General features: G+C 33.2%; 1 protein-coding gene across 1 annotated transcript in view; it reads right to left on the reverse strand.

Moving 5' to 3' along the window:
• The window catches only part of NALCN (sodium leak channel, non-selective), a 278,783-nt gene that overhangs the window by 79,028 nt on the left and 184,564 nt on the right, over nt 1-15,191 (reverse strand). The window contains exon 12 of the mRNA XM_074192773.1: nt 14,606-14,657. Within this exon, the coding sequence (XP_074048874.1) occupies nt 14,606-14,657 (52 nt within the window). The remainder of the gene's footprint in view (nt 1-14,605; nt 14,658-15,191) is intronic.

Below are 15,191 nucleotides of genomic sequence, written 5' to 3' on the forward strand. Positions count from 1 at the left end.
GACTGATTAGCTTATCCAGATGCTATAATTTTAAGGTGACTGCAAGAAAAGAGTTCTGCAGATCATACACTGTCAGCTGATTTCTGGTCTTTAGGTCACAATAAGAGCTACATTGGGGAGAAAACTACAATGATAAGTCTTGATAAAGATAAGGTCTGTGAGAGTGAATGGGTAAGAAGACAGAAGGAGGTTCCAAATTTGCTCACTGCCCTTAAGATTTCCCTAATTTTGTTATCTCTAAAAACATCCTATGTCTAAGCTCTAGTCGTGAAGAATAGGTTTCATTATAACATGACCATAATTTTAATATTTATACATACTTAATGTAATATAGGAAATAATGTAAAGATTATCTAGACCTTTAGCTATGTGACCTTGGGTAAGTCATTTAGTCCCATTGCCTTGCGAAAACAAAAAAGAGTATCTAGACTTGCTTGAAATATATAATCTAGGACTGAGAATTAAATTTTTTTAGTTTAATAATGGTCATGCCTCTGAATGAATTATTCGTCATTGTTATAGAATGTAAATAGTTCAGTACATTCTTTTAAATGATTATATTTAATCTTTTTTATTCTGTAACCAAATTATGACATTTAGTAGAATATTATAGGATATGTAACTTTTCAATTTATTAAACACCTCTTAAAGTATCATACTTTTATTATAAAAATTCATTGTTTCCTTATCTAGCCATATATGACTTCCACATATCTAGATATAGCATAGAATCCACAAAAAATAAGTTACAGGTAAACTGTAAAGATTGTTAATTTTTATATAAACATTTTGTGAGGTTCTTCCATATTTAACACTTTTAAATAAGATTTAAAGTCAGAATCAAAAGAGAGCCATTGAATTTTGACTGACCTCATTACATAATATTAGTTTGTATTGTTCATATCTTTCTATAAGTAAAAGTAAAATAAATGAAAATATGTTCTTTTCAGAAATGGTTATAAGTATACTGCTCATAAATCATTAATAATATAAAATAAGTTGTTTTTAACATGCATACAGGAGACATGCATATATATGTACATATATACTTGTTATATTATACCTATGAATATGAAATGTACATGTGTATATGTGTACATGAAAATACACACACACATATATATAAATATATATGTATGTATGTATATATATATATATATGGAGAGAGAAAAGAGAGGAGAGAGAGAGATGTAGCAGGTAATAGTTAATTGTTACCTGAGGATTTTTGTAACTGCTGTCTCCTTTTCCAGAAGATTCCTTGCCCTGATGCTGAAAACAGACTTACGTAGCTGTAAAATTTAAAGAAAGTGATTTTAGGTCTTTTGCATATTAGGAAAGCATGTTGGCAAATAGAGTAACAAGTAGCATTATTAAGGATTTGTATAAAAGGATTTCAAAATAGGTCAAAGACAAGTATTAGTTGCCCCCATATACTGAATGACTATAGCTTTTTATTCAATCATCAGTTTTTCTCAGTCATCTAGGAAGGAGGCAACAGAAAATTTCTGCTGAGATCTTTTAAATAAATTGGAGCAATTTTGGGCTGCTTGAGTTTTAGGATTGAAAAATAATCCATAGTTCAACAAAATATTCACTCTTGTGACCCAAAAGATAAGTGTATGGAGATGATGTATCTGTGTGACCCATACTTCAGTGCTGCAGTCATTCTGTAGAATGGAAAATGTTTCCCTACCCTTAGTTTACAGCTTAGGCTGGTATAACAGCATTAATCTGAATAAATTGTTAGGACTAAATTTTCAAGGTCTGTATGACTGATTCTGAGAAAATTGAAAAAATAACCCTGGAAGGCAATTTGCTGAGTGGAAAAGTCCAAGTTCTCATAGTCCCCTAAAAGTGGGGTCATTTGAAGAAGATGGGTAATGGCCTGGTATGTGGCTGAAGCATCATTAACCAAAGTTGGGATTAAACATTGAGTAGGCAAAAAGAGTACCATGAGGAAAAAAATGAAGCATGGGGTCTAGCAGGAATGCATCATCTTAAATGCAGGAGAACAGTAGCTTCAGGGGAATGAATATTTTGGAAGGAGAAACTAACAACTCTGTTATTATTGGATCACCAACCAATCAAGTATTTATTGCATATCTATGATGATAATAAACCGAGCATTTTGTTCAATACTATAGAAAACATGGAATACATTCAGACTCTCCATTAACCACCTTCAGTAAGGAACCTCTCCTGCGATTCACACTGGCCAAATTTATTATACATTTCACATCTGGTGGCTATTATTTATCATCCCTAAGGATATCTCTATCTTTTCCCATTGAGTTCAGTACTTGAGTCACAATTTGTTTTGTCTCCTCCCCATCTCCTTCCCTCATACTAAGTGACTTCAACATTCATAACCATGCATCCTTAATTGCCTTGGGTTCCTAGGTCCTTAATCTACCTAGCACTTTGAACCTCTTCCATGGCTCCATTTTAGGTTATATACAGAGATGGTCATGGCCTAGATCTTGCCATCACTAACAAATAAATTCTCACTTCCATGATGTATGTGGGATTTTCTTGAATTGATAATAAACTTTTATTTTATATATATATATATATATATATATATATATATATATGTACACACACATATATACATATATATATATATATATATATATATATATATATATATATATATATTCCCTATATCTTATGATTCCTAACCCTGTTTTTTGTTCTCACTATGGCCTCCATTCTCTTCACATTTCAATTCTTTCCAAGGCCCTAGTTTGGCTACATTCTCTTTTTAAAACCAACTCAAATTCCACATCTTTCATTCTTGAACCCTTGACCCCTGATCCTGTTGCTCATCCTGGCATGATTCTCTAACAATAAACTACTCAGACCAAATATCTCTTATATGTTTCTGGAGAAAATCAAGAAAATAGACACACTTTACTGAGATCTCCCTTAAGGAAGACAAATATTTTCTTATTCCCTAATTGAATTTTTATTCCTCTACAACATTTTATTTCAAACTTTCTTGTTTCTCTTCAAACTTTAAATCAGTATCAGTAACTATCCCACTCTTATTGAAGGATCTTGCTTCAAACTTCATAAAAAATTGTCATTTACTGAAAATTCCCCCACTTCATTATTGACATCATTCAGTATTTTTTCCTACCAGTGTTTGCAAATTCTCACAGATATTAATCCTTGGGATTCAGAAATTTAATATGAGTTCCTGAGAATTCTTAGGAATTCCCCAAATAATAACTTTTCAATATTTCTCTAATATTTTATTTGTTTTAAAATAATAATAAATGATCATAATAACAATGGAAAAGTTTCAGAGGTTTTCTATAAAAGTTATATAGTAATAAATTTATAGTTTATTACTAAGATGATGGACACCTAGGTGATTCATTGAATAGACTGTTGGGCCCGTAGCTTTGAAGACTCATCTTCCTGAGTTCAAATCTGGCCTCAGATACTTCTAAATATATAACCCAAATCTCTTAATTGTATTTGCCTCAATAGCAAAATACTCCAGTATTATGGCTAAGAAAACTCCAAAGGGGGTCATGAAAATCTAGACATGATTGAAAATAACTGAAATTATTATGAATTAATATATTGTGACAATGATTTTTAAACATGTGGCAATGACTAAAATCCTTTATTTTTCTGAAAAGTTTTCCAACTTTTTTCATACTCTTTACTCAATTTGATGGATAGCTAAGAATATTTTTGAAAAATACTGCTTAGTACTATTTATAAAGACCTATATAGCCCATAGCAAATATTTGAGCACTGGAAAATGTCAATGAACATTATTGAATAATATTTTTAAAATGTAACATTCAGATTTCATAGCAAGGTTAAGAGGACTACATAGAATGACATATTGTTATAGCCAATTTAAGGATTTATTTTGCTTTCCCAAATTGTTATTTCTTTGAATAACACTCAGGATTTATATAAAGTATATTATGCATATAAATTATTGATATTTATTTTCAAAAACAATTTTCTGTTAGTATGTCAAGCAATAGCATCTATTAAGTATATACTAGATACTAGGCATTATGCTAAGTTTAGGGGAATATAAATAAAAATGAAAACATAGACATTTCTTGACCTTAAGGAGTTTACAATCAAATGGGGGAAAGACAACTTGCAAAAGAAAAATGGTGCTGGCTGGGGAGGAAAAAGGAAGATAACAAGCTTGATGTCTAAAGGAGTATAGCTAGTAGAAAATTTCAGTGAAAAAGTCCAGTTAGAAGGGCAAAGGGAATTGATGAGATAAGTCTACCAAAAGATTCAATCTTACAACATATTAATATATTTTCCATGTCTAGTTTCCTGGGGAAGGAAGCTGAAGAGTTCCAGAGAAGTCCTAAAGCAATATATATGGTGGGAAATAGGAAGGAAACAGACAAGACCATAAATACTTATACTTATAAAATAAGAACAATCACAAGAAAGATTGACTGATCAGATTGTGACCATTTTTCACTTATCTGCTCCTGACCCAGTTCTTAAAAAATGATTATCTTGACTTTCAACCTAACATATTTCCAATTCTTAGCTATGACTTGACATTGGTAGATTCCTATGAATCAGTAGTGTCTCGATGTTCATTATTAACCTTATTTCTAACAAGAGAATAATTTCTTTTTTTGTTTTCTTGACTGACTTTTCTCAGGATTCAGGATTTGTAAAAACATAAATTTCCCAAGAAATACAAGGAAGGAATTCCAGTACAGGGATACTATCTTCTTCACTTCAGTCTCAGCTGAAGAGTTATTTCTTTGCTTTGCCAAAACAAACTTCTCTAAATATACCTTTGGTTCCTTCCACCCCAATCCCCTATCAATTCCTCTAATCAATAGCTCCTACTCACTGTTGCTCTTATCTTCAATCAATCTCTCCTTATTTAATGATTGCTTCCCTGCTGCTTATAAACATTCTTATGTTTACTTCCATTCTGAAAAAAAAATAAAGCAACCCTCTCATTTGACCCTACCTTTCAGGATAAATATTTTGTATCTTGGGCAAATAGATGGGACAGTGGATAAAGTTTTGGGCCTAGAGTCAGGAAGACTGATCTTTAGGGGTTCAAATCTGGTCTCAGACACTTATTAGCTGTATGACCTTAGGAAAGTCACTTAACTGTTTGCCACAGTTTCCTCATCTGTCAGATAAGCTGGAGAAGGAAATGACAAACCACTCCAGTATCTTTGTCAAGAAAACTACAAATGGGGGCAGCTAGGTGGCACAGTGGATAGAGCACCGGACCTGAGTTCAAATCCAACCTCAGACACTTAATAATTATCTAGCTGTGTGACCTTGGGCAAATCACTTAACCCCACTGCCTTGCAGAAAAAAAAAACACCAAAAAAAAGAGAGAAAACTACAAGTGGGCTTATGAAGTATCAAACAGGACTGAACAACAAAATTGATAACAATATTTATCTCTCTCTTCTCTTTCATGGCTAAAATCCTTGAGATGGTCTTCTATGTTAAGGATCCCCATTTTTCCTATTTTCACTCTCTTCTGAATCTTCTATAATCTGGTTTCCAACTCATTTTTCAGCTGAAACACTCCTAAAAGTTGAAAAGGATCACCAAATTGCTAAATATATGGACCTTTATTTAACACTGATCTCTCCAGTATTTGAAGCTGATGATCTTCTACTGGATGTCTTCTACTAACTAAATGCTAGCAAAAAATGAAAAGAATTTAAACATAAAGACAGTCAATAAGTTAACAAGCCTATTTTTGCTAGACACAGTGCTTAGCATTGAGGATACAATGAAATCCCTAAACCAAAAACAAACAAAAGTCCCTGCTCTCAAGGAGCTCACTGTCTAAAGAGACAATATGCAAACAATTCTACAGGATAATTTTGGAAAGCATTAAGAGGAAAGGAACTACGATTAGGTGAAGTGGGAAAGGCTTCCTGTAATATGTAGGCCACATTATTAAATACTAATTTAGTCTGTAAATTAAAGTGAATCATTTCTTATAAGCAAAAATGATGAAGAAAACAAAGCAAATGGGCAAAAACTTTCAGCAAGTTCTATGAGTGATGGCTTCATTACACAGTGGTCCTGGGAGAAATAATAACTAATGATTTGGGAAGATTCAGATTTCCCCTTTTTCTTTTATTCTCATTAGAAGACCTCAGTTTCTGAAGGTTGAGGTTACCTTCTCCTCTATTTATACCCCATCCAGATGTGGCAGCCATTGTACTTAAGTCAGGTTTGATAATTTCCTTGAACAGATTGTGCAAAGCTGGGGCTAACTTAGAAGTTAATACAATCAAATTTCAAGTCCAGTCCCTGCCAACCTGGAGAAAATTCTATTTCAAAAGGGCATATTAACTCTGAGTCTGCCATAAGAAATGGTCAAATGACTACCCTTTTATTAAGATACTGGCACTATTAATAAAATGATTAAATTATCCAGAAATTATGTCTCTTGATTCTTTTTTAAACACCACAGAACCAAGTGGGTATAGTTGGCAAACAATTGCTAGTAGCATGTTGGTTTTTTCCAACCACACCTGGAAACAGATAAAATAGTATCATCTTCAACCATGGTGAAGTGTAAAAAATTCTAAATTTGTCATCAGAGGTCTTGCATTTAAATCCAACTTCTTTCACTTTATCACCCATGTGACTTGGGGCAAGTCATTTAACAATCTCTAGCCTTTGATTTCCTCCTATGTACAATTAGCATCTTTTTAGATAATTTAGAAACTTTAGATGATGATTCTATGATCTCTCTGATTAGATGATTTCCTTCCAGTTCCCTAATTGTTACACTGATCCTCTGAAAAAAAAAAGATGCTAGGATAAGTATAAGTAAGATGGAAGAGGGCAGTTAGGTGCAACAGTAGATACAGCATTGTTCTTGGAATCTGGAAGACTCATTTTAGGTTCCAGACCTGCCTCAGTCACTTTACTAGCTATGCAACCTCCAGGCAAGTCACTTCACACTATTTGTTTCAATTCCTCATCTGCAAAATGACCTAAACAAGGAAAAGGCAAGCCATTCTAATATCTTTGCCAAGAAAACCCTAAATAGGGTCACAAAGTCAGACATAACTGGAATGACTAAACAAGAATAACAAATATGTAAAAAAAACACGTTTTAAGTTTACACTTACATTATCTCATTTATGTAAATTATCTCATTTGATTCTTGGAACAACCCTGTGAATGAGGTGCTATAACTATTACTCTCATTATACAGAAAGGGAAACTAAAACTGAGCCACGTTAATGTGACTTTATAAGTGTCTGAGATTGGATTCAGATTTAGTTGCTCTTTACATCCAATTCACCATTTTATTCTCTATACCCTATGGCTTCACTAGAGAACTGTGTGACAAATAAGTTTCTGGAAAAGAGGGAACCAGAGAAGATCATTCATTTAGATTTTCATAAGCCTTTGGCAGGATTCCATAGAAAGGGTAACTTAAAAAATTGAACTACTATGGGATTGAGGACAATATTTTCTCATAGAAAAGGAACTGATTTTTAGATGGGGAAACAAGGGTGACCTTTAATAGAGCCTTAATTTCTCTGGTCTAATATCAAGGAAAATAATCACTCTCTCTTACTAGAATGACCGAGTTGAATAAAATATTGTCATTAGAGTCATCATAATAGTTCACCTATTATGCATACATACACAGACACACACACACACACACACACACTCATAAACAAAGGCAAGAGAACAGAAATATTTCAGGTACATGCAGTGGGAGTATAAATCACACATTTGTGTTTCCAGTTACACTTGGGAAATAAGCAAAGCCATCCTCAAAAGGTGATGACATATTTCAGTCACCTTTTCCTTATTGAAAAGTGGCAGTCTGAATTCAATCAAAGTACAGCTACTGGAAGTGATTGAACTATTGAATCTTATAACAATTTTCTTCCTATTAGAAAATAACTTTTTCATAATCTGAGGATATGTTATACTGTTTCTCATATTATTTGTATGTCACATATGCTATAGTACTGTTTATTTTTTCTTCCCCTTGTTTGAAAGGCAAAAAATGGGAAAAATAAGTTAGAAGTGAGAACATTAGAGTCAGTTTCCTAATTTCTAGTTATTTCACCAAGTAAATACAAATACTGCTTATTTACAAGGTAGTAGCAAAATGATTGTTTCAACAGAAGACCTGAGAAGACCATGTTCTTGGGCTTTAAACAGACTGTAGTGGGAAAAAATCACAGTTGTAAATGCTTAAATGGGTGGGTAAAATATTATAATTTTACTGATAGTGCCCTTTTCCAGAGAACAACAATAACAAAAGACAGCAATTTCCTCATTTATTATAGATAGTTGTCATTTAGCAATGAAATTCTTCCATCTTATCAGTCCTCCACTGTGGGCTTGCAGTAACTGCTCTGCAGTGCCATCTTCTGTTTATGAATGTTAGTGCTTTTTACTGCAGAAGCTAGAGAAATGACATCATTTTGAAAAAAAAATCAAGATGATTTAAGAGAAACAACTTAAACTGACAATTATGTGTGAATGATAAAATTGATTACTCTGAGACTAATTACAGAGATAGATATAATGGAGTACAATCTACGTGAGAAATAAAACATTCCCAGAAGGAACACTTTTATGAAAAGTTGGAATCCATTTTACATTGACAGGATATAGGTTAATGAGATACAAATATTTTTTGTTCTTCAGCTTCAAATGTCCAGGTCATTATTTTATTTTTTTTTATTTTATTTTATTTTATTTTATTTTATTTTATTTTATTTTATTTTATTTTATTTTATTTTTAGGTTTTTGCAAGGCAAATGGGGTTAAGTGGCTTACCCAAGGCCACACAGCTAGGTAATTATTAAGTGTCTGAGACTGGATTTGAACCCAGGTACTCCAGGGCCAGTGCTTTATCCACTATGCCACCTAGCTGCCCCGAGGTCATTATTTTAAATTAAATGTATGAGAAGAATTTGTTTAAATATCCAACTGATGCCTTCAAAGGGTCAACCCGAGTATATTTGAATATATTTTTCATCTTAAAATTGTGATGATGATAATGATGACAGGTGACTCAGCATTCTATTTTATTTGCATAGATTTATACAAGGATAAAGATGACTATTGTTTTAGGATGTACAAGTATAATTGTATCCTATTGGACATGGTAATGAATGAAGTAACTCTTATTTCACTTTTGTAATTTTAAAGAGCTGAAATCTGAATATGTTAAGTACTTATTCTTTAAATTTTTTTTTTATTTAAGGTAATGGGGTTAAGTGACTTGCCCAAAGTCACACAGCTAGGAAATTATTAAGTGTCTGAGGCTGGATTTGATCAGGTCCTCTTGACTCCAGGGCCAGTGCTCTATCCACTGTGCCACTTAGCTGCCCCTGTTAAATACTTATTTAAGATTTTAATAACCAGCAAATATGAATCTGAAAAATAAGAAAAACCATTCAACTCTTAAACAAGAAGTTTCAGATAAGGTTTTAGATAAGTTTCTGGAGTTCTGTCTTTAGAGTAACAGGTTACTATTTTAAACAATGTATGGGGAACAATAACCATACAGCTTTAGAAATAAGACCAAAGATTCTCAGAGAAATTAAGTGACTGTCTTCTAGTTCTGTCCTTTAGGCTCAAGCAGAGCAAATTTATTCTCTTTTCTACTTCAAAGCCCTTCAAATGAAAGTTGTTCACATATTTTTCATAATTATTATTGTTAGGTTAAACATCCCAACTTGCTCCAAATAACCTTTGTACAGCATAGTCTTCAATACTCATCCCCATGTTGCTGATTCTCCTTGGTCATTATCCTATTGATCCATCCCCTTTTAAATTGTATGCAAAGAGGGACACATTTTCCAGAAATCATGGTCTTCTTCAAGAATGAAGGACAAAACATCATCACTACGAATCAGATACTGGGCTAGATGCATTATAAATATTATCTCATTTGATCCTCAAGACAGCTCTGTGAATTGTTGCTATTATTATCCATATTTTACAACTGAGGAAACTAAGGCAGAGAGAAGTTAGGTGAATTGTCCAGGATCACACACCTGATGTTTGAGGCCAGATGTGAACTCAGGTCTTCCTGACACCAGATCCAGGGCTCTATCTACTGTGTCACTAGTTGTTATCATATTTGACTCATTCTAAGTTTCCAAATTTTTTTTGATTCCAACTCTATCATCTGACTAGTATGCTAAACCTCCCAATTTTCTTTGACATTCATTTTTTTTGCAAGATAATGGGGTTAAGTGACTTGCCCAAGGTCATATAGTGAAATGATTATTAAGTGTCTGAGGCCAGATTTGAACTTAGGTCCTCCTGACTCCAGAACTGGTGCTCTATCCAGTGTGCCACCTAACTGCCTCTGATGTTCAAATTTGATGAATGTGTATTTGTGCCTTCAGTGATACCATGATGAAAACACTGATTAGCAGGTGGTCATTCATCATGGACATAGACTTGTCCCTTTGTAAGCATTCCACTAGTTTGTGACTACTTTTTTTAGTACAATGCTTCATTAAGATTTGAATCTATTAATCAGTAACATCTAGCCCCAACTCTATCTTATCCTATAAGTTAGCATTTGTATAAGGCCAATAATTAACTTGGTGATACTACAGCAATGCAGGACAAAATCATATGAAAAGATCTTTGGTTATTTGAAACTTCATCATCTGTTTTTTCCACTAATGATGAGACCATCAGAAGAAGCAGCTTCTTATGCTTCAGAGAAGTATAAAAACTATCAAGAGATGCTATCTTGGAAAAGGATAATCATATCTGATCTCAAGAAGGAGATGTCTATGATGACAGGTGAATGGTAAGTTAAGGCAAATGAAATTCCAATTTACTTGGTCCTGATGCTCACTTTCAGGGCTGTGATGGGAGTTTAAAGTAATTTATACACCCTAACTTAAATAGCATGCAGGCCTGAAGAAGTTACTACTAAGGCAGAACAGAAGGTGATAATTTACGATTTTGACTTGAAGGACCATGCTGGGTAAATTTAACTATGATTCTTTTTTTTTTAATTTTTGCAAGGCAAATGGGGTTAATGTCTTGCCCAAGGCTACACAGCTATGTAATTATTAAGTGTCTGAGGCCAGATTTGAACTCAGGTACTCCTGACTCCAAGGCCAGTGTTCTATCCACTAAGCCACCTAGCTGTTCCCATAACTATGATTTTAAAAAGAAATAAAATATTCTCTAGGTTTGAGAAAGTTCACAAAAAAGCGATAAAAATTGCCTTTGAGAAAAAAGAGAAAACAACAGCTCAAGAGAACTCCATCAAATGCTAGTGGTTCATCAAAAAGCAGTGAAGCAGTACAAGATCAAATGTCTGCACCTCAATGAAAAAGAAGCAAGTGGCATTTTTAAGGTGGAGTGGACATCTTTGAGACACAGTATGGTTTTCTCAAAAGATTCAGAAAAACTTGGGACAAAAATATAACATTTATGACTATTAAAAGCACTAGGAAGCATAGGAATAAATGGAGTTTTCCTTGAAATGAGAAGTATCTAAAACCATTAGCAAATATTAATTTGTAATGAGGATAAGCTGGAAGCCTTCATAAGACCATGAGTAAAGCAAGGATATCCATCATCACCACTCTTATTCACTATTATATAATAAGACAAGAAAAAGCAACTTAAGGAATAAGAACAATGACAAAACAAAACTACGACTCTGCAGATGAGATAATGGTATATTACAGAATTCTAGTATATTATCTAAAAACAAGCTAAAAACAATGAAGAACTTTAGTAAAGTTACAGGATATAAAATAAGCCTATATAACATCTCTGTTTATATTACCAACTAAGTCTGGCAGTAAGATAGAGAAAGAAAAATTCCATTTAAAATAACAATAGATAATATTAAATTTTTGGAAGGGAGAGAATTTGGAACTCAAAATTTCAAAAAATTAATGTTAACAAATCAATACAACTGTTCCTTATTTTCTTTCTTGACAGTTAATAAATAGAGGGAATAATGAGATATAGTTTATCTCATCCTAATAAATCACTTACTAAAGTTTGATGGAATAGTTAATAGCAAAGTTACGTGTCTTTAAAAATGACTGAATGGTTAGTTGGAACATATTCTCTGGTGAACTGTTGCAGGGAACTTCATTTGGACTTTTGTTCTGTTTATGATTTTTATTAATGTCTTGAACAAAGACATTTATGACATGACTTATCAAAGTTGTAGATAACATAAAGTTGGGAGTTTAAAAATTCTACTTTACATTTACAGGATGGGGAAGGCATGATTAGATAGAAGCTCATCTGAAAGATATTTGGAGTTTTAGTGGTCTGCAAATTCAATATATTGGGTTTAAAATGCCATATGGTAATTCCCTAAAAAAACTACAGTGATATTAAACTGCATTAAGAGAAGCAAATCTTTCAGGACTAAGGCAATTATCATCCTGCTTTACTTTGCCCTAGTCATACAACTCTGGAGCATTATGCTCAGTTCCACTTATTGCTCCTAATTTTGTCTTCTAAGTCATAAAGGCAGTAGGAATATTTAGCCTGAAGTGGATAATAAATAGAGGGAAAAAACTTGGGGACAGTTGGCAGAAGTTGTTCAGTTCAGTCCTTGTTCAGTTATGTCCATCTTTTCCTGATCCAATTTGGAATTTTCTTGACAAAGATACTGGAATGGTATATTGTTTACTTCTCCAACTCATTTTAGAGGAAACTGAGGCAAACAGGATTAAGTGATTTGCCCAGGATCACAAAGCTAATAAGTATCTGAGGTCAGATTTGAATTCAGGAAGATGAATCTCCCGACTCCAGTCTGGTGCTTTATCCACTGTGCCACCTAGAAGTTACAGTTACAAAGTCAAAGTCAGGAAAATCTTAAAATTTAGCACTGTGCTAAAGTTAAATGGACTTCCCCAAAAGATAAAAGAGTCTTCCTTTTGGAGGTCTCCAAGGAAAGATTGTAGGATTATTTATTCCTTTCAAACTGTGGTTCTAATACCTTAGACATTTAATAGCAAGAGAGAAGGACTGGCTATGGTTAATTATGCTCATTTTCACTAAGGAGCTGAAGGTGAAAATTTAAGAGTATATATAGGCCAGCGAACTTGAAGTTAGTACCTGGTAGAATTCTAAAATGACAAAATATTAAAACTTTGGAGGGCTTAGAAATGAAAGAAAACTTTATTACAAATCAGTTTCTCTTTCTCTTTATATGGCAATATATATATTTATTCATATATTTACAAATACATATATAAACATATTTATAGAGAAATAGGTATAGACAGGTCTATAGATAAAGATACATGCATATAGACATATAAATATAGACAGATAAATAGATAGATAAATAGATATAGATTGTTCTCAATATAGATAGACATTGATTAGTTCTCAAAGAGGACAAAATCACACCACTATGTTAAAGTCAGATTATAGTGTGTCTGACTGTGGCTGATCAGACGAAAATAAGCACAGAATGTTCTACCACAGATAAGGCAAAAGAGACCATATGAACATTTGGGGAGGATTATCTAAAATTACACTTATGTTTTTCTTTTTAGCTACTACAATTCTGTTTTTGTTCATAGAATACCTTCCTGATGAGAGTATACTATCCTGGGCATTTCTTTGTCTCCTATGTCATGTAATAAATATAGCCTCCGTCTGTCTGACTGTCTCTGTCTCTCTCTTTCTCTGTCCCCGCCCCCACACACAAATGATACCAGACACAAGCTTACTAAAATAGTATATTAGAAGATTCTCACAATATCCTTGTAGGCAAGGTAGAAAGATAGGGTTTTCATGGGAGTATGTTTCAGTGGTTTTGGAATATGTTTACTGATAGAAGACAAAAATAATAATGAGATAACACTATTATAGAGTCATCTTTAGTAAATATTGGCTCTGTATAACAATTCAGAGACTTGTAAAAAGGAAGAGATGTATACACTTTATGTAAGACACATCTTACTATGTAATAGAACCTCAAAAGATTTTACTGGCCTGAAAACCTAAAGCTTAAAAAGTTAAGTTGAGATTAGGGCATCTATTACAAGGACAGCAATATTCTTATTGTATTCTCTGGAGTCAGACATCTAGAATAATGTGTCTACTTCTGGGAACTACTCTTTAGGAAAGACTGATAAGCTAGAGGTAGTTCAGAGAAAGAGATTGATATGCTGAGATATTTCAGATTCCTTCATTTTAAAATGAGAAAACTCGGATCCATAGAAGATAACCACTATCACATGAGATAAAAACAGCTGATACCCAAACTGGATCAAACAGCTGTATCAAATACAAGAACAGTATTCCTTTCCCTTCATTCTCTATTTGGGGCATGAGAGAAACCAGGATGGTGAAAAGTCTCATCATCTTTCTAAGGACTATTAGAAGGAATTTCAGAGATTTAGTCTGGAGAAGAAAAGACAGAAGGAAGATATATCTGCTTTTCTTCAGGTACTTAAAGAGCTGTCATATGAAATAGGATTGGTTTGTTCTGCTTTATGAGGAGAGAATTAGAAACACTGGACATAGAGTATAGCAAAGCTGCTTTCAATTCATTGCAAAGGGGAAATATTTTCCAATAGTGTATAAAAATAACATAGTATACCTCAGGAAGTACTGTGTTTCCTCATCACTAGAAGTCTTCAACCAGTGGAGAGCTGGCATAAAAGAGATTCTCAAAAAGTATTGGTCAGACTAAATGACCTTTGTATTCTGTTCCAACTTTGACAATATGATACTGTAATAATTCACTTCAAATGTCTGAAAGTTTTGAAGATTTATGTGGAAAATGGATTAATTTTTTTTTTTGCTTACCCAGAGAGAAGTCAATGGGTTGTATTGGGTCTATTGGATTGAATATTCAGGGAAGGAGTATTCAGCTAAATATGAGAAAATCATACTAACAGAACTATCATAAAAAGGAATGGGTTGCCTCATGTAGAAGCAAATTTCCCATTACTGAGGATTTTCGAGAAGGACTGGGTGATTAAATATTCTTACTCTGGAAAAAGACTGGACAAGATGTCCGGGTTTATCTTTCATTCTTGGGTTTCTAATGACTATTACTTTGAAGCAGGGAGAATTTGGAGGCTATGAATTGATAGTTGTATGCACTAGTAAATATACTTAGAAATAAGAAGCTATAGTTTCTCAGCCTTGGTGGTTTTTCAGATTACTGAATACATGAATAT

This window comes from Macrotis lagotis, chromosome 6, assembly GCF_037893015.1.
Source record: "Macrotis lagotis isolate mMagLag1 chromosome 6, bilby.v1.9.chrom.fasta, whole genome shotgun sequence".
Taxonomy (NCBI): domain Eukaryota; kingdom Metazoa; phylum Chordata; class Mammalia; order Peramelemorphia; family Peramelidae; genus Macrotis; species Macrotis lagotis.